The sequence below is a fragment of the Rhea americana genome, unplaced genomic scaffold, assembly GCF_003343005.1.
Source record: "Rhea americana isolate MKP2758 unplaced genomic scaffold, rheAme1 scaffold_25, whole genome shotgun sequence".
NCBI classification, from domain to species: domain Eukaryota; kingdom Metazoa; phylum Chordata; class Aves; order Rheiformes; family Rheidae; genus Rhea; species Rhea americana.
The window spans coordinates 849,921-868,655 of record NW_028186368.1 but is presented as its reverse complement, the minus strand read 5'-3'; the positions used below and the strand labels follow the sequence as shown (position 1 = coordinate 868,655).

Below are 18,735 nucleotides of genomic sequence, written 5' to 3'. Positions count from 1 at the left end.
GAGCGTTGGAATTCCATAATTTTAATGTTCTGAGTGGATCTCTTGGTAATATGCAATACTGTTTAACTTTGTCTTCAGTCACTTATTTCATTTTCCTTCAGCTAATCCTATACATGTTCATTTAAGTCATGTTTAGTTTTACATGTTAATATATTAATAGGAAAGTCTGTCTTCTACTTTCTCCCGGTTGAATATATGCATAAAACTTTCCACAAAAAAAAAAAAAAAAAAAAAAAATACTTGGAGCTTAAGATATTAAAATTCTATGAATGCCATGTACTTCAGATGATTGTTACATGGCAAAACAAACAAACAAAACAAATAGCTTTTGTTCTCTAGGAGCAGGTATTTTATTTTGTTACATTCCAGTACTCAAGGGATGATAAACTTCAGAAATGCCCAACAGGATGTGTGAGAAATGGTTTTTTTTGCTTTTTGTTAATTTTTCTGAAATGAAGATGAAGTACAGCCCTTTCTCTTTCGACTACTCTGACCTTCTAATTTCAGTGATTACTGGAGTAGAGATGTTAGGATCATGTCAAATTTTGCTAAATTTTCCTTTGTAATGGCAGGAGAAAGTGGTGGTGGTGGGGTGAGTATGATGAATACAAACTTTCAGACCCTGTCCAGCATGAGAGGTGCCTTCTTGAGTCCACTTACATCTTTGAGGTCTTACATATAGTGATTTTCTTCATAATTCCATGTTCATATCCTTTTTTTTTTTTTGTGCCAGATGCTTTCTACCGCCTTGATTATGTCCATTTTGTCATTAAGGTCTAGCCTGAGCAAACGCAAAGTTTTTCCAGGAAGTTTAAGTAGTTTTATACTATGTTAGTTTCACCTTACAGGGAAAAGCAAATGTGAAAACTAAAATACTTGATTTTTAAAAATAGACGAGCAGGACTTCCCCTTTTCCTTCTAAAGTAAATGTGTATGATTTCATTTTGTTGAGATGCAGATTTTCTAATAGCTTACTGCAGGTTTTATTTTTATATATTTAAAATACATGTTGGAGGCACTTAGATTAAGAGATGGATGAAGTTTCCATCAGGAAAAGAGTCATCCATCCAGATGCATCTTTCCCTTCTGCTATGTACTGAAGAGTTCTAATGAATTCTTGCATTCAGTCTGTCTTAATCCCAGCAACGCCTGATATATAACTTTAGGTAAAATGCATATGAAGAAAATGAGAGACATGGAGCTACTGGAGAGAGTCCAGTGTAGGGCTACAAAGATGATCAGAGGGCTGGAGCATCTGCCCTGTGAGGAACGGCTGCGAGAGCTGGGCCTCTTCAGCCTGRGGAAGAGAAGACTGAGGGGGGATCTTATCAATGTGTACAAGTACCTGAAGGGAGGGTGTCAAGGGGACGGGGACAAACTCTTTTCAGTTGTCCCATGTGACAGGACAAGAGGCAATGGGCAGAAATTGAAGCACAGGAAGTTCCGCCTGACCGTGAGGGGGAATTTCTTCCCTGTGAGAGTGACGGAGCACTGGCACAGGCTGCCCAGAGGGGTTGTGGAGTCTCCTTCTCTGGAGATCTTGAAGGCCCGCCTGGATGCAACCCTGTCTAACCTGCTCTAGGTGACCCTGCTTGAGCAGGGGGGTTGGACTAGATGATCTCCAGAGGTCCCTTCCAACCTTACTGATTCTGTGATTGTAAAATATTCCTTAATTGTCTATAGCTTTTTATGTATAATGTTTGGTAGGGCTGTTTAAAGATTTTTTTTTTTTTTTTTCAGAATCACGGTCTTCTGGTGGGCATATGGTCAGTCTGATTATTGAGCATTAAAGAAAAGTTTCATTTTAGTTCTCCCTGTTATTCTGGGATTGCTAAACTTAAGTCTCTCTTCTTTTGGAAAGACCAACATAAAACTGTTTCCAAACAGTTAGCATTTTAAGGGATTGATTAGGTGCCTGATTTCTTTGTGGTGCAAACTATTCTTTGTTTTGTTCTTCTGTGTCTATATATTGAGTTGCTCTGGAGAAGATGGTACTGATCATTAATTTCTACATTTTTCTATCTTCCTACTCACTTCAAGTAGAAGACAATATAGAAAATCTTTGCCTGGCTTGCACCAAACTCCATCAAGCTTTGAATGAAGGAAATATGTTTGGGAAAAGATTTAAAAGAAAAAGTGTGCTTCTGAAGACATTATATAGACTTGTAGACATTGATTCAGACCCACTTTGCCTGAAGCTGGCAAAGATTATTCTGTCTGTAAGTCTTTAAAAAATGATATTTTGTAATATGGTAGAATGTAAAGCTCAAAATTGTGAACTACTACTTGCATTTAATTTTGCATTTCATACTTTTAAACTGCATCTAAACTAACTGTTCATTAAGCACAATGTCTTGCTATATGGATACTTGTCTCACATTTATCCAGATAGGCATCTGTTGGAGCATATTTTTGGATGAGAATTACATCTAGGGGAGGAAGAAGGGACAGAAAACAGGATAGCTGGTATATGCTGGCTAGTGTATTGTTTATACATGGAAAAGAGACATTGCCTTAAAACTGGGATGCACATGCAGGAATTTATTATTTATATATATTATTTTTGTTTAAATAATACAATTTGTAATAATATATAATAATAAAAATAATAAAATCAAACGTGGAAATGAAGCTTAGTTTTGAGTAATATCTTTAGCTGATTAAACACCTTTACCTGAGTATCTTTGTATGGCTGTAGATACCTAACCAGTGAACCCTGTGCAGAATTTCTTTTGTAAGAGTGAATTAAAGAAAAAATGTACCCGATATGCTACCTGTGTAAAATATTTAAAAAAATACATATGTATCACCTGTTATTTTAGTCAGGTGGCACAATTTATTTGATAGAGCTTAAACCAACTAGATATTAGAGTCCTTGAATTTTGCAAGATTTTTCAGTGTGGTTCACTATTTTGTCAGGGTTTCAGCTGGGATTTTTGAGAGTTCTCATGTGGGAATAGGTTTGTCATGAAGTCTTAACTTTTAAAATTTACAGAGTATTTTTATACATAGGTTTTAGTTCTGATTCTTGTCTCTTATACTCTTTGCAGATGAAAGTGAATGGAAAAAATCTTATCACTGTCTGCAAGCTTGCATTTAAAATTTGCAGAAATGAAAAAAATGATTATATCATACAAAATGATAAATTATTGGGTATGTATTCTGTTCTTGTATATAAGATGTTGAAATGCAAGAGTTAGATTTTTTTTTCTGTGGCTTTAAAGATGATTAATCTGAGAGTTAATTTTTGTCACATGCTAAATATTTCTTATGAGGTCAAACTAATGGTTCATCTAGTCCAGTATTCTGTGTCTGAGGATAGCTGTAGGAGATGCTATTTAGGGAGAACATGCAAGCTTAGTTGCTTTCCATGTGCTGTTTTTCCCCATACTTCTCCATCAGACTTGTTATATTAGGATGGCAGATGGTCCATCTCTGCCTGATCCTTTTTTCCTGTCTGTTTGTGGATCTTTTATCCATTAATTTGTCTTAATTCCTTTTTGAACTTTCTGATTCTGTCTGTGTGTACAGTCTCCCAGAGCAGCCTATCTACTGTTTTCATCAAGTGTCCCTCATTCTAGTATTGCGGAATTTATAAGAGTTTCATCTCTCAGCTTACTTCCATCTTCATGCCTTTGTAAGGCTCAGTTGCATGTATCTCAACCTTCTCCTCTTCAGATTGAGACATCCCAGCCTTTTGGGTCTCCTTTTGTATGGAAATTGCTTGATTCTCTGTTTTAGTAGCCCTTTTCTATAGCTTCTCCAACTCTACTGTATTTTTCTTGAGGTGTAGAGTAGTGGTAGTCAAGATGTGGCTGCACCAAGGTTTTGTAGAAGCAAGATAATACCCTCTGTCCTGTTGGCCATCGTCAAGAAGGGTACTGAGAACAATTGTGGGTTGTTTTTGTTTGTTTGTTTGTTTTTTGGGGGGGGTGTCTGTTGCTGCACATTGACTCAACAATTTCAGAGAACTGTCAACAATGGCTCAAAGATCTCTCTCCTGGGTTTTGAGTTCTATCAAGAATCTCTTGTTGAGAGACACTCTTATCAGATGTTTCTTATTACTTTGTAAATACGAGAAATATGAAAAAAAAGAAGGTGTATGAATGAAAACCAGTGTTGATATTCATTCCTTTAATTTTTATTAAAACTTTATATCTTAACTTAGGCCTTGATCTTGCAAACATTTATTTCATCTGCATAAGTTAAAGCATATGGGTAGCTCATTTAAATGAATGAGAATGCTCACAGTGTTAAAGTTTAGTGTATGTGTTGGCAGGAACGAAGACCAGATAAGCCTTTTCAGTTGTAAGAACTGGAAAGGACTCTGAGACAAGAGAACAACTCAGATTGCTCAGTGGAGTTTGGAGTTTTGTAGAGATTAGCATTATTCAAGAATCTGGATGAGTTGATCAGCTATGTCTGTATAAGGTTTTTTCTTTTTTTTCCCCTCCTCTCACTTCTATCTTCAGTGACTTTCCTTTCTCTTTTTTCTTTCTCTGTCGTTTAAAAAGTAGTCAAAGAATGTTTTTTGTTTGATTGATTGATTCACTCTTCATGGAGAGTGTTTTAGACACACCTTATGCAAACCAAGGACTTGAACCTGGGTCATCTTCACTCCAGGTTATGGTTTCAGTCACTTGGTTATAGAATTTCTTTTTCTCTCTCTGGCCCTATGAACTATTTATGCCCAGTGGAACAGCTCCAATAGAAGAAACAGATTAAACATTCATTGCCAAAATAGACAGCTACTGTTCAAGCCTCTGGGAGGAGACTTGAAGCTGCTCTGACATTGTCATAGCCAAGTGTGACCATCATACAGTTGGTGAGAATGGGAGTTTGGGGAAGAGCTGGGAGAAACATATGCATCCTTATACATGCATATATTTTGAAATATCAGAAAAACTTTAGAAACTTGTCAGATTTAATGATAGGAAAATGGTTTTATTTAGCTATATGGAATGTGTCCAAGCAGAAGTAAATACATGTTTCAGTTAGTTATCTGGAAATTTTGAAGCATAAAACTGGCTAGGATTACTTAATAATCTATACCAATTTTGACTGTAAAGGATACACTGGACTTAAAACAACTAACAATTGTTAATTTAAACTCAGGTGCCTGACAATGGTTGGCATAAAGCAGAAGTGTTACAGTTCTTGACCTACATAAATAGTAAGGTTAAAAAAGCTACAGACTCTTCAAAAGTAGGATTTGATACAGGCATCTGTGCTTTGAGTGGTGAGGTTTGGGATTTTTTTATTTTTGTTCTGTTTTTTCCTTCCTCCTCCATTTGTTAATCTCTTCAAGGACTGGACTCTATCAAATACAAAATAGTAATCTTAGGCTTTCTGAATATTAATTTTCGTTGTAGATTGTTTGTTGGAGGTTCTGAGAATGGAAGATCTACAAAAAAACAATGAAGCTCTCCTGTATTGTATGGGAGCTGTAAAATTCATGTCTGGAAATGCAGTGCTCATTAATGAAATGGTCAACAAACAAGCTGTTGAAGTGTTGCTGCAGTTAATGAAGCAGATTAATAATGTCAAAGAAAATGAGACACATTTCTTCAGCTTGGGCCACCTATTAGTCCAGGTTAGCATTTATTTTTATTTCTAAAAGTGCACACTGCAAGGGAAAATTAAAAAGTTGATTAGAGGAAATTATTTAACTCTGTGTCACTGACAGTGTTTACCCTACATTTGAATGGACTTCTTTTGCGAAGATTGCATGGAGTTGTCAGGAACAAAATTTAATTATGGTAGGTATTTGTGTGGTTAATTTTAGAGCCTTTAGAAATTTTGAAATGAGTAGAAATATTTTTAGAAATATTTTTATATTTTGTTTATTTTTTATATTTTAAAATATTTTTTAGGAATTTAGAAATATTATTTCTTTATAATGCCAATGAGAGATATTATACCAAACTTAGGTTAAAATGTGTTCTTAATTCTTTAAAGTGAAATAGTCAATCAGTACAAATCAGTTCTGTGATACACCAGATTAGAATAAACTTTTATTACAAGAATAGTGCATTTCAAAAAGTATAGGAAAATATAGTAATTTGAAAAACTGTTTTTGAAGAAGTGTGATTTAAGGAAAATGGAGTTATAAAAGCCCCAGCAGAGTAGCTTTTGGAAGGTTGCAGGCTCAAAACTGTATCTTTTAACATGCGAGGTTCCTCTGTGAATGATGAATATGAAAAGTAACCCAATTCTGAGATTTATTGATAAAGTATAAAGGGAAATGCAAGTTAATTGCCAGCAATGTAGTGTATGCACTTACTGACTCTTTTTCAATGTTTTAATAGGGTTTATTTCTAAGTTGTGCGGAAGTTGTATGATACTGGTCAATAATAGTAACGTTCTTGATAATTTGGGTGTATTCGTGAGGCTCAAGATTTTGTAAATATAGAAAGGTAACAACTTAATGCTTCATTTTTGATACTATAGAACATAAGTTGGAAAAGTGTTACTAGTGCGGTCTGAAAACAAGGTGTTCCATAAGCAGTGAATCTGAGGACCTGGTTTCAAGGGGATAAGAAAATCAGTATGGGCTTATATGAGAAGTATTCTCTGACCATTACCACCAGAGTATCTCTGAATATTTGTAGGATTTAATAGATACTATGTTTGGAGAGTGATACTGAAGCTAGGGTGTGGTGCTTTTTTTTTTCTTTCATTTAACAACAGAAAAAAAAATACTTCATTAACTGGAGATGAGATGGAAAGTCAAGGAAGAAATGCTAAAAGGTTGTTCTTGATGATGAGAACTGATACAATAAAACTCTCTGAGAGTTACTGCTGCTATTTTGGACCTAGTGGAGAAAAAGCCACTGCTAGCAGTAGTCCAGCAGGACTGGAAGGAAGTGGAGGGGTGATTGCAATATGGTTTTTTGTTGTTGTTGTTGTTTTCTTTTTTTTTTTTTTTTKTAAAGATCTTTCAAGTTATGCTGAGAGTCAGTTACAGAGCTTTCCTAAAATCTGAGTCCATTTCCAAGGGTTTTAGATTCCCCTAACATTTCTGCTTTGCAGAAGTTCTGTATTAATTAACTTTCTCAGGTAATTTTATTTCTCATTAAGACACTTAAACATTTTAGACCTATAGTTGCAAAAGCTTTTCCATAACAAAAATAATTAGAGTATAGCTTGTGATGTTTTCTCTTTTGAAAACTTCTTACTTTTGTCTTTGTCCTGTACTAGTATAAATAGTATAAATAATCAAGACCCATGGTCCAATATTTTGTTATTGGAATAAGGAAAATTTGAAGATTCACTGCATTCATTTTAGATTAAGCGACCTCACTTTAATTTTATGGTAAGTTTTTGGTTTAGATCAGCAGCTAGTTTGTGTCATTGCCAGTCTGACCTGGGTATTTGAATATTTTTATCTTGCAAGAGAGAGAGATTCCTGGAGTAGGTAATAGATAGTTCACTTTGCCTGTCTACAAGTTGTGAAATATTTTATGCTTTAAACTCGTTGAAATAGAGCAGTACCTTCTGAAAATACTTTGCTTTCTGTAAAATAAATGTGAGGACTAAAGCTGTTTCATTTTAATACTGTTTGAATATCAGATTTCTCTTGATCTTGAATAACTTAGAAGTTTTTCAATAAAAGAAAATAAACTGTACTGTATTTTTATAACAATTCGTGTTATTTTGATAATAACTGAGTAATAGTTGGAGTTGCAAGCTAATTAGATATCTCTAATTTGCAAGACTCTAATGTAGATTTTCAAAATCAGCCATTACGCAAAAAAGTACTTTAACTATTCACAGCATTTCACTTAAGTTTCCATTGATATGCATACAGAATTTTAAAACTTTTGCAAGATCATGTTTTCCTCAGAGGAGGAAGTTACATGCAGAGAAAGACCAATATCAATCTTTCATTTTCAGACAGTTATTTTATTACACACAATTTTGTTACTTGCACATTTGGTGTTATCATTTCACTGCTGGATGTATACGTGCAGAATGTTAACAGAACATTCAGACTGCTTTGGATGTTACAAATCAGATGTTAGTTTTATTAAATTTTCAAAACAGTGTGGATCTTGTAGTAAACAGCTATGATTTATTAATCTTTAAATATTCTATATGAAGTTGACAGCTACTTTGCGAAACTTGGCTGATTTACCTGAGGCAAGATGCCAGCTCATTTGCAATGGTGCAGTCCCTGAGCTCTGTGTGGCGCTAGAGCAGCGTATGAATGATATGGATGTGTGTACCTATATTGTCAGGATATTCAGGTATGTGTAGAAGACAATTCTATCTACTTCTGCATGCAATCGAGTCAGTGCTATTTTTTCAAGTGACTTCAAATAAGACAGGATAAAGCACTAAAACTGGAGAAGATTTACTTACTTCCATTAAAGTGTTTTTGAAAAGCCCTGAGTAGTTTCTAATGATTTTGTATGGCAACTGTATCTTCATTGATACTCATAGAATTATTTTATTGCAACTGTACAAACTAGGATTCATTGTTCCTGTTAAAAGTATTTTGTTCTATTGAATCCTCCTTTTATCCCACAGATTTAGACTGAAATTTTTTAAAATACTATTATGTTTTAAAGCTGTATGAATTATTAAATATTTGTTAATCTTATTTTAGACCATATTTTAAAAAAATAAGGAAAAATTACACAAGCTTAAGGTCATATTGGAGACTGATTAAAAAATAAAATACATGAAAGAAAATGATTCATTTGAGTCATCTATGATTCACATGAATGCAACTCATGTTCATGTGAACACAAAAGTGCATTCATTGTTTTGAGCTGTTGCAGAACATTTGAGATTAATCTGTGGGATTGGGACTTGAATGTGCAGATGGAGGCACTGAAAGAAACTAGTTTTATGAGCAGCTCAGTGGCTATCTCCCAAGATGTGGCTTTTTGAGGGAGATCTGTGTGACTGAATTGCCCAAAAGGATCTTGTAGCCTGCATAGCCTCTCAATGGAAAAACTTGTTSTGCCCAGTGCTAAATGGACTTGCAAACAATTTAAGGATTTTGTAGTATTTGTGAAATCATTGGTAATTTCAAGATAATTTTGGTTATAAGTGCAAGCTATGATTGCTACTCTGGGTAAAGTATTTGCCATTGCTRGTTTGTTACTGTTGTGAGTCATGTTGCCTTATGGCTTCACATTTGTTGAGAAGTCATGCTGCTATGGACTTTTCTTCCTGCTCAGCCACTCCAAATTATCCATCTCACTCTTTGCCAGATAAGCTTGGGTTGTGCTTTGAAGAGCAGCCACTTAAGGGTCTGTCTTGCCTTCCTCCACAGTTAAACACAGATAAAGTCTGGTCCACTGCAGTTTACTCCTTGTAAAACAGGAGTACATGTAAATTCCTTCCCCAAGTCCATGCCAGTTTGTCCACATCTGTGTGTCTAATTTTCTTCCTAAATGAGTCAAATTCTAGCAATGATCACAGCAGTTTAAGCATATTTACTACTTCTGAGGAGTTTCTTTTACTTGGTAAAATGCTGTGAAAAGAGTGGCTAGGAAAAACTATTTCTATTAGGAAATAGTTTTGTAATTATATGTAATCAATACTTACGCTGCCATTCTCAGAAGGATATTTACTTGATCTAGAATTCAATGTGGATTAAAAGTGATTTGTCTTATTTAAAAATTCCTGCTGCTTCACATTTTTTTTTCCTCAAGTTTGGTGAACTGTATGCTCTGAGCATACAGATTAGCCATAAAATCAATTCAATTAGCTTTGTGGAAATTGCAGTTGCAGGAAAAAAAATAATAATTTTTGCTGTGCAGTGTAGAACAGACTTGAAGGTTGCACTTCCTCTAGGAATATGGAATGATTATTCTCTTCTCTCAGTGAATAACTTCTAGGAAGCTTCTCTGCAGAGAAGATTTTTCAAATCTGTTCAGATTATTTGTGTCTCTGGGTCTATAAATATTGTTATAATCTGTTGTAATTGGACATCAATGCAGATGTTTGCTGGTTTTGACTACATRGGAAGTAAAAAGTTACCTGGTTCAGTCTGATACTGCAGTATTTCTGGTGTGACTAAAGCACATCCTTTCCTATTTTTTTTATAATGGTAAAGGTATGCAGTGTAGAAAATGCAGACATAATGTCATGACTGCCAGAAGGCATATTCTCCATATTTGCTCATGAGAAATGTGTTCTGTTAGTGCTATCATTGGGCTCTACTAGACATGCATTAGAAATGAGACCTTTTGTATCTCTCCAGTCTGACTTCTCATGTCATCTTGAAATTACAGGTCTCCTATTTAATGCTAAGACGTGCTAGAGTTAGCATGCTGTGCCCATACAGCAAGTAGGTTGGGAAGCTCCTTATGTTCACTTCTTCCCATAATTCACTGTGTCCAGGATAGCTAGACTTTTTTGTTAGTGTTATGTAGTTCTGTGCTTCTAGAAGAGGACAAAACATTTGCATTCATTTCATTTGTTGGAAAATATGGTTCTGAGAGCCAAAAGCAAAGTAACTTAAAAAATTCTGAGGAGGGAGAAAAAGCTCGCATTCATTTATATTTTATTTTGTACCTTTATAGCAAACTTTCTTCCTACAATGACTTCTGTGCAGCTCTGGCAGACTGCTCCAGATGTTACGTCTTATTTTTAGCCCTACTAAACAAGCACCAGAAGAAGCAGGTCAGTTTTTTCATCTCTTGATTTTTATATATTAATCCTCTGATATGTCTGTGTATTATTGGGTATAAGCCTGTTTTCAGTGACCTACTTCTATGCACATTTACCAAATAARTCATTTTAATGGTTGATAGCATTTCTAAGTAGTAAATAATTGAAATGAAATCATTTTGATTAAAAACACAAAGCAGTATAGAGAACAGACAGTCGATTAACTTGTCTATCCTTACATGTATAAAAACAGTCCTTTGGRTACTTGATTGTTTCTCTTAGCTTTAAAAATACACTTTTTAAAGTAAATACTTTATTTGAATATTTAATAGTAGAAAATCATAGGGATTTCTCCTGCCCTACTCACCTGCAAAAGAAGTGTAGGTTTTTCAGAGATGGCAGTTTAAAAAGCAGGGGAAAAATTGTTCCTTGATAAACTCTAAGGTGATAGCTTCAGCACATACCCGAGAAATGTCTTCTGCCAAAGAAAACCATGCGTCTAGGACACTGCATTTGGATCATGCACCTAGAAATAAGTGGTTAGTTTGTCAACATGTCTCAGATTGCTAGCTAAAATTACAAGAGTATACTTGCTGGTGACCTTCCTAGAACTTTGAAGGGTCTAGTGCTTCTGAACTGACTGTTACYGTATCTTTCCTATGTGTACCAGAGCACCAGGCTTTGGGAGTTTGGTCCAGGATTATTGTTTTAAAGATTGCTGCATTGGAATGCCCTGTGTATGGCAAATAACTGGGCTTTCTTGTCAGGTAAAGTTTAAGATGAAAATAACTTTTGTGTAAAGCACTGGTGTTCAGAGGTGAAACAAGGTTTTGAAACACAGAATGTTAAATCATACTAAGATTATTCTTAAAAGTAGGAAAGTTCCTTAGCTGCTTCAGCATCTAAACTAGCTTAAGGACATCTAGTTAACCTATACAATTTATTTGAGGGTTAGCAGTTCCTAGAGAATTGTTGGAAGGTGGGCTATTGTGCTGCTGTTCTTAAAGGTGGTTAAGGACAGTAGTATCAGCTGTGCTGGGCRATCAATACCCCTTTTCTTGCCTAATATAAAGATATTTTCTCCCTTTCCTGTTTACCTGCCTCCTTGTTTTCTGCAACAGTGCACGTGAAGGAGAAAGACTATGTTATTTTGTACTTCTGAATGTTTGTTAATTAACATTTCTGCAGCATACATGAACATCTTTGGTTTCAGGCTGCTCCTGCACTATACAGTCTTCAGAAACACTTTAGTAGAACGCTATGTAAATAATAAGAGAAATATGAAATGCATAGTATTTTACTAGATTCATGGGTATTTTTCTTTGTGAGTATTGTATAAAAGCTAAACATGAAAGAACAAATGACAGAACTGGAAACATGAAGCTTAAATTGAGTAACATCTTTCAATCTTCATCTGTAATTTTAAGGGAAACTTTTCTAGGCCCTTGACGTAATAGGTTTGTGCCATAAGGAATTCTAGGTTCTCATACAAGTTCCAAATGTTTGCTGATGGATAATGTTGAGAAATCAGCTTCTCTTTTGTCCGCCTAATTTTTAGGTGCTTCTAGAATATCCCTATTTAGTAGATCGTCATTATTTTTTGTGTTAAATACTGCCTCTGTTTTATCAAAATATTAACTAGTAAGGAAATAATCTGTATTAAAACAAATTATTATACTGTGATGATTGTATATGCAGTGTTTTCGAAATAATTTTTTCTTATTGTGATTTTTGAACAAACATGCAACTGTCAGTTGTCAGCTTACTGAAGCCCTGCAGAAGCAGGAAGAAGATGGATAATGCAATGCAGCATTTTTTTCCTGCACTATACAACAAACGCTTGAGCTGTGAGGAGTGTGTCTTTTTTCCTGCGGTGCAGTTGGCACAGCTAATTCCACCTCTCCTTCTCCCTCCCCCCCCCCACCGTATGTTGACAGCTAGTGAGTTACACAGTGAGTTGATATCTGTTGAACAGAAAACAACTAACAGCAGTGTGAATAAAGTTGTCTGTTGCAAAAAGCAGCAGCAGCAAAGAGGAAGATAAATCAGTATTATTAACTCAAAGCATTCAAAATCTGTAGGACTAAAAATTGGTTAAATTAAAAATGGACTTGCTCCCACACCAAGTAGTGAATTCCACAGCTGCCACCCAGCTAGTCTGTTTTTACCACATTGCAGATTCAAATCTCTCTCTCTCTCTCTCTCTCTCTGGTCCCTCCTCGTTTTGCCTCTTGGGTAGAGGAGCAGAAGGATTAGGAGAGCAGTAGATCAGCTCTGTGTGAAAGGTTTTTTTGGGGAAACTGCGTTCACAAGACCTTAATTTCATGTGTCATACTCTAAGATAAGGAGTATACAGGATTGGGACGGCTGAATCTGTAAGGTAGAAGTGAGGAATTCAGCAGCACTTTTCTAAGCATCCGTAATACGTGTTCTGTTCAACTTGACTGGTACTTGGTTTTGGAGTTTATTCGTGTGGGGAAACAAAAACGTCCTTGCTGGCTGCCAGGTGACACAGCTGTCAGAGTTCTTGTAGAACCTCTGTCCTGCAGGATAAGCTTTGCATGTTTCTGTGCGTAGTCAACTTCATACTTTTGCCCATCTCCAGAAATCCAGAAGCTGCTACTTCTCCTTCCTGATTCTCCTTCCTGATCTTCATCTTCTAAGCTTTTCAGATAAGTTATAATAAAGCATGACTTTCTCAGACTGGTTAATGCCATAAGCCACAAGGAAGCCGTGTTTTTGGAGTAGGAAGATTGCATAAATAGGGTAGTACCTTCTGTCAGTCAGTTATGCACTGCCTGAGTTTAGGTGGACTTTTGGAGCCCTGGCAGAATACATGTAATCTTTTATCAGTGAACAGTTAAGAGGCTATTTTCAATTTTAATGTGCACAAACGCAGGGTGTTATACTAATATTTTCGTGAAATCTTGTGCTTGTTGTATAGCCACAGAGTCTCTACTCTTCAGTTTAACCTAAGTAGGGTTCAGTTAGAAAACAGTTTTTAAGCATCTGAGTCACTGAATGCAGCACTTGCCTATCAAACAAAAGATTAATCATAATGGGTCACTCCAAAGGCCTGTCTATCCTTACCTCAACAAATGGGGAAAATCAGATGCCTAGAGAAGAATAAAAACAAGGGAAACATATGTGATATTTACCACCTGTACTTTCCAGACCTCCAACTATTTTCTTGAATAGTCTTCCTCAGCCAGATAAGGTTCCTCATGTACCTGATAAATCTCAATACACATCTCTTCCATGAACTCCTCTAGTCTCCCCTCTATTCATTGGCAAGGAGTTCCCATAGCAACTACGCATTGCATAAATAATTCCTTTTACTTTCTTTGAGCTCAGCCTCTATTAATTTACTTGATACCCTCTAATTCTTGTATTGAAAAAAGTTGTTGAGTAGTTGATTGCTAGTCGCTCATTCTATACCACTCCTGACTTTCTAAAACTTTCAGATCCCCTTTGAGTTCTCTCCTCTCAAAGGTTAGAGTCCTTGCTTTCTTAGTTGTTCCTGATATGAAGGCTACTCCATACCATTGTTCATCCTTGCCGCTCTGCTCTAAACATTTTACAATTCTGTATCATGTATATTTTTTGAGATGAGGGGACAAGACCTGTATACRGCAGTTAAGATGTGGTCACATCATAGAAACACAGAAACGTATGTAAGTATACAACCTCAGTAATTCCCAAAATCTAATTTGCCCCCCCYYTTTTTTTTTCCCTCCTGTGAACATTGAGCTAGCACCTCATGGAACTCCAAGAAGGGCCTGCTTCAATCTCCCTTGGATCTTGGATCCTTTACYAATAATAGATGTTGTTCTTGTTACCCTTGCAGTCCTCAGGCATCAAGAGAGTTTTAAGTGAGAGGTTGCACATCACTGTCAGTAATTAAGCTATTTAATTAATGAGTTCTTCTAGAACTCTTGAGAGATTATCATTTGGTCCTGATGATTTGTTACCTTTTTTTTTCACAGTTTGTTCCTTAAAATTGTTTATGATCACTTCAATTTTGGACAGATCCTCTGAGTCTTCCCTAGAGAAAGGCTGTGAACTTCCTGGYCCCTTTCATAGTGAACACAAATGAGTGCAAAGATTAATTTAGCTTCTCTGCAATGACATTTTCTTCCCCCAGTGCTCCTGTTTTACCCTGATCATCAGTTAGTCCTGCATATGCTGACAGACTACCTACTCTTGATGTGTTTGAAAAGATTTGTTATTAGTTTTGCATCTCTTGCATCAGCTAGTAGAACTGCACTAATTTACAGTTATAATTTGCACACTGATTTGCCCGTTTAACAATGTAAAAACTAATTTATTAAATAAAAACTGGACTGAAATTTCTTGGTCATCCTCTCTAACCACGTGACCCCATTACTGTTCCTGGATCTGCCCAGCTTTCGTTTCAAATGTAGCTACCAGGTAGCAGGTTCCAACTTGGTTTATAGCCTTGTGTGAGCAAGCAGGTTTATTCTTGTAAGACTTCTTTTCTCCCTCTGAAAGAGACTTCTTTCTAAGGTTGTTGAATGTCTTTTTGCTCTTAGAATTGCTGCAGTGGGGAAAAACCAGGCGGGGGCCAAAAATGCAGAGAATGTCTCTGCTTTGTCTCCGTCTTTATTTATTAGACGAAGGCTTATCTGCATGCAGTGACTGGCTTTCCTGGCTGTTTTTCTGGCTGGCTTGTGGAGAATTGTGTGATGAGCTGCCAGGAACCTGGTATCTGTCCATTTCAGTCAGTCAGTTATATAACATAAGTCATTTAATGACCCAAAGCAGCCACAGGCTCTTAAGAGTAGATTCTAATGTTGTGGCTGTTTAGAATAGGTTTAGGTGTTTGCTTCCTGAATATTTCAAGTGTGTTATTGGCACACTGCTCAGTGGCATCATCATCTTACAAGATAATGAAGATATACTTTTTCTAATTTTAAAAAATAAATATTTTTATTTTTTTGGCAGTGTTTGTGTGTCTATATTCATAGCTTGCCTCTAAAGAACTCAACAGTGATGGCCTAATTGTGCTTCTGTGACTCAGTTTTCACCCCTGTGCCATCTTGTTTGGGCTGAGGACAGCTATTTATGTGGCTGCATGGCCACATTTGTGTGGTCTATGACCACATCAGGTCATAAAACTGACTTGGATTCCAATAACTTTTAAAACCAAAAAAAAAAAAACCCTGCCCTGTGCTGGTTATGATGATCTGCATCACTCCCAGTCTTGTTTGTTGAGCAGCCATGCAAAAAAATACAAATTAATACATTATCTTTCACAAATACTGAAGACTCAACATGAGTTGGGAACTGAAGAGTGAATGGAAAGGAGAGTGGGTGCTGCTTKTGCCACCATTTCTGCTGAAAGAAATGCTTGTCAAGGTAACCTTACAAAGAACCTTTGCAGMTTGTGTTTCTTTTCTCCTACATTTACAAATAAGTATTTTCTATTCTTCCTCCCTCTTCTCCCACAATACGTCTTCAATGTCACAGTGCCTTGAGCAATTTAAAAGCTATGAAARGAGCATGGTAAGTAGCCATTAAAGAACTAAAATATGAGATTTTGCTCCTGGGTTTTGTGTGTGCATATGCCTATTGTAACTGATCAGTCATTCTATCCTGAATTGACACTTTTTCAAGAAGAAAGTATCCATCTTGGGATAAATGTACTKACAGCTAGAAAGGATTCCCCTGCTGATTAGTCTAAATAACCACAGAAGGTCACCCTTTCCCTACAATATAAGTTCTGACAATATGCCTAACTGACAGTATATGTCATCTTCCTAATACTCTAGTTGTAATTTTTTTTCTTTTTTCCCCCCTTGTCCAAAGTAAGGAAAATGCAAAATGTATGCTCTGAAAGTAAAATGGTCAGGGAATGTAGCAATGCCTGTACTCATTCAGTCCTTGTCAGATTTCATATAAAACCTGCTCTTCTGGTATACTGGAAGATACAAGAGAGTGAAGGTAATTATTAGATAGCTAAACATTAGAATATCAAATAAGAAAAGCATGATGGTAATACTGCTTTTTGTTACTGACACTTACTAAAATATTTTTCTTTCTTCTAGTATTCTTATTCTACAAAAGATGCTCTGAATGGCTCTGAAAAGAGCTACAAGAATGATTAGAATACCCTGAAAAACAAGATTAGGGAAATTAATTTATCAAAGACAAAGATTAAACCATGAGCAAGTCACCTATTAATAGAATCCATGTAAGGAAGAAATTTCTGATGGTAGGCTGTCCTTTAAGGGGAGAAAAAAAATACAAAGTAGTGGATGAAGCTGTACAAATTCAAACTAGAAATAAGAGTAGGCAGATCAACAGTCATTAGAGCAATCCTATGGAGGAAATATGGCAGTAGTGTTCAAGTTTCAGTTTGTGAATTCTTGAAATGCTTTACAGTAGAGCATATGCACTGCTTTTCACCAAATGTTCTCTTGACAACATGCTTACTTTTCTTTGCTACCTTTTCCAGATCCCCAGGTGTTCGCTAACCTAAGCACATGAGTTCTTAATTGCTAACATGTATTAAGTAAATTTGTACTATTTTCAGAAAAGTGTATCTAAACAGATTTCTTGATGGAGAAATTACTGGTTAGGGCCCTGTGAGCTGTGTTGCACAGAGGTAGTTWCTCTAATGTCTTTATCCTCAAATGCATTAATATTTTTGGGGAGCTCGCTCTTTACTGACAAAGTACTTCTTGATCTGCTTCTCACTTCAGGTCCTTCAGTCAGGAGCATCCAAAACTTTCTTGGTCCACTGAAAGCTTGAAGGTTTCTTCATTTGCTTTTGATACTTCCAGGTTGTTCTCTCTCCTTTCCCTCCCCACCTCCGCTTCCCCCCCCCCCCCAATCAAATTTCATTTGGAGTTGGTTATTACTTCTGGATTTGACTGGGAATTTTCACAGTCAGGATGTCACTTCAAGTTGAATCTTTACTGTATTTGGAAGAAAATGGTGCAACTGCTGTCCTCTATTAGTCCCTGCAAAGAAAAGTCTCATCCTTCCTTTCCAAGGGTGTATAATAAAGCTGAAAGACAAATTTGAAAATTAAATTTGATCCAAATGACTCCTAAAGGCAATTCATCCTGCTTGGCAACTGCTGGAATTATTACTAACTCTGTTAGGTTTGTGTTATATGAAAAGCACATTTCTTTCACAGCTAGAGATTCAATCTGAATTTTTGTTTTCAGACTTCCCCTTCCCACCAAAGGCAGGTACAGGTACCAAACAGACTAAAAGCAGGTACTTTGCTAATATGTGCAAGCGTTAGAATTGACTTCCCTAAACCTGCCTTGTTTATCTTGTTTGAGTTAGAAATYACCTACCTAGTTGGCTTTATGTTCTTTCTGATAAATAAACTTGTACTATTTGTAGCCATATTTATCATGATTTACAGAAAAGGGCAAATAAATTTTAATTGTCAAGATAAATTGCTGGTTCTATGACTCAGCAAGCACRCTGAATACCTTTACAACTTGCGCAGTGCAAGGAATAGGTTTTTAGAATTAGCTAAGTGAAGAAATCTTTCAAAACAGTGGTCATATGTATAGAGTTGTCAGAAAATTAAGTCTTAGGAGTTGAAYAGAATATATGGTGTCATTACTCCTTTAAAAACAAATTATTGTAGTTTCTGGACAGATTGGAAGAAAAGAAAAAAGAAATGAGTTCTCCTTCTGGAGCTTTTCTTGACATTTTTCTTGCAAGTTGTTTATGTAAGTGAAGCTATGTGGTCTCACATAGCTATTTCCAATCACTTTTGGGTGCACACCGTGGACAGCATGTCTCACATGAATGCCTCTGTATAGGAAGATGAAAGAACAGTGTAATTCCTCACTCTAGTGCTAATTTTTCTTTAATGCCATGCATATTATATAAATTAATCCAATAACTAACCAGTATGTGATTTTTCTGTGTCGGTGCGGGAATGTATGAGATTCCATGCATGTTTTTTTTTTTTTTTTTTTTTAGGAAATACTCCAAATATTGGGAGATGTATAAAAATATTTGGACTGATATTTTCTTTAAGTGCAGAAAGACCCAAGGGCCTTGTACAGGTTTATTCTTGCAAGTGGTTTCAAAATGCTGTTCCATCRTTATATG

At 36.0% G+C, this 18,735-nt stretch overlaps 1 protein-coding gene across 1 annotated transcript in view; it reads left to right on the top strand.

The window, feature by feature from the left end:
• ARMC2 (armadillo repeat containing 2) overlaps positions 1 to 18,735 on the top strand; it is a 71,427-nt gene that overhangs the window by 36,987 nt on the left and 15,705 nt on the right. The window contains 5 exon segments of the mRNA XM_085306896.1: positions 2,044 to 2,219; positions 3,051 to 3,153; positions 5,373 to 5,593; positions 8,104 to 8,249; positions 10,542 to 10,641. Coding sequence (XP_085163022.1) covers positions 2,044 to 2,219; positions 3,051 to 3,153; positions 5,373 to 5,593; positions 8,104 to 8,249; positions 10,542 to 10,641 — 746 coding nt within the window.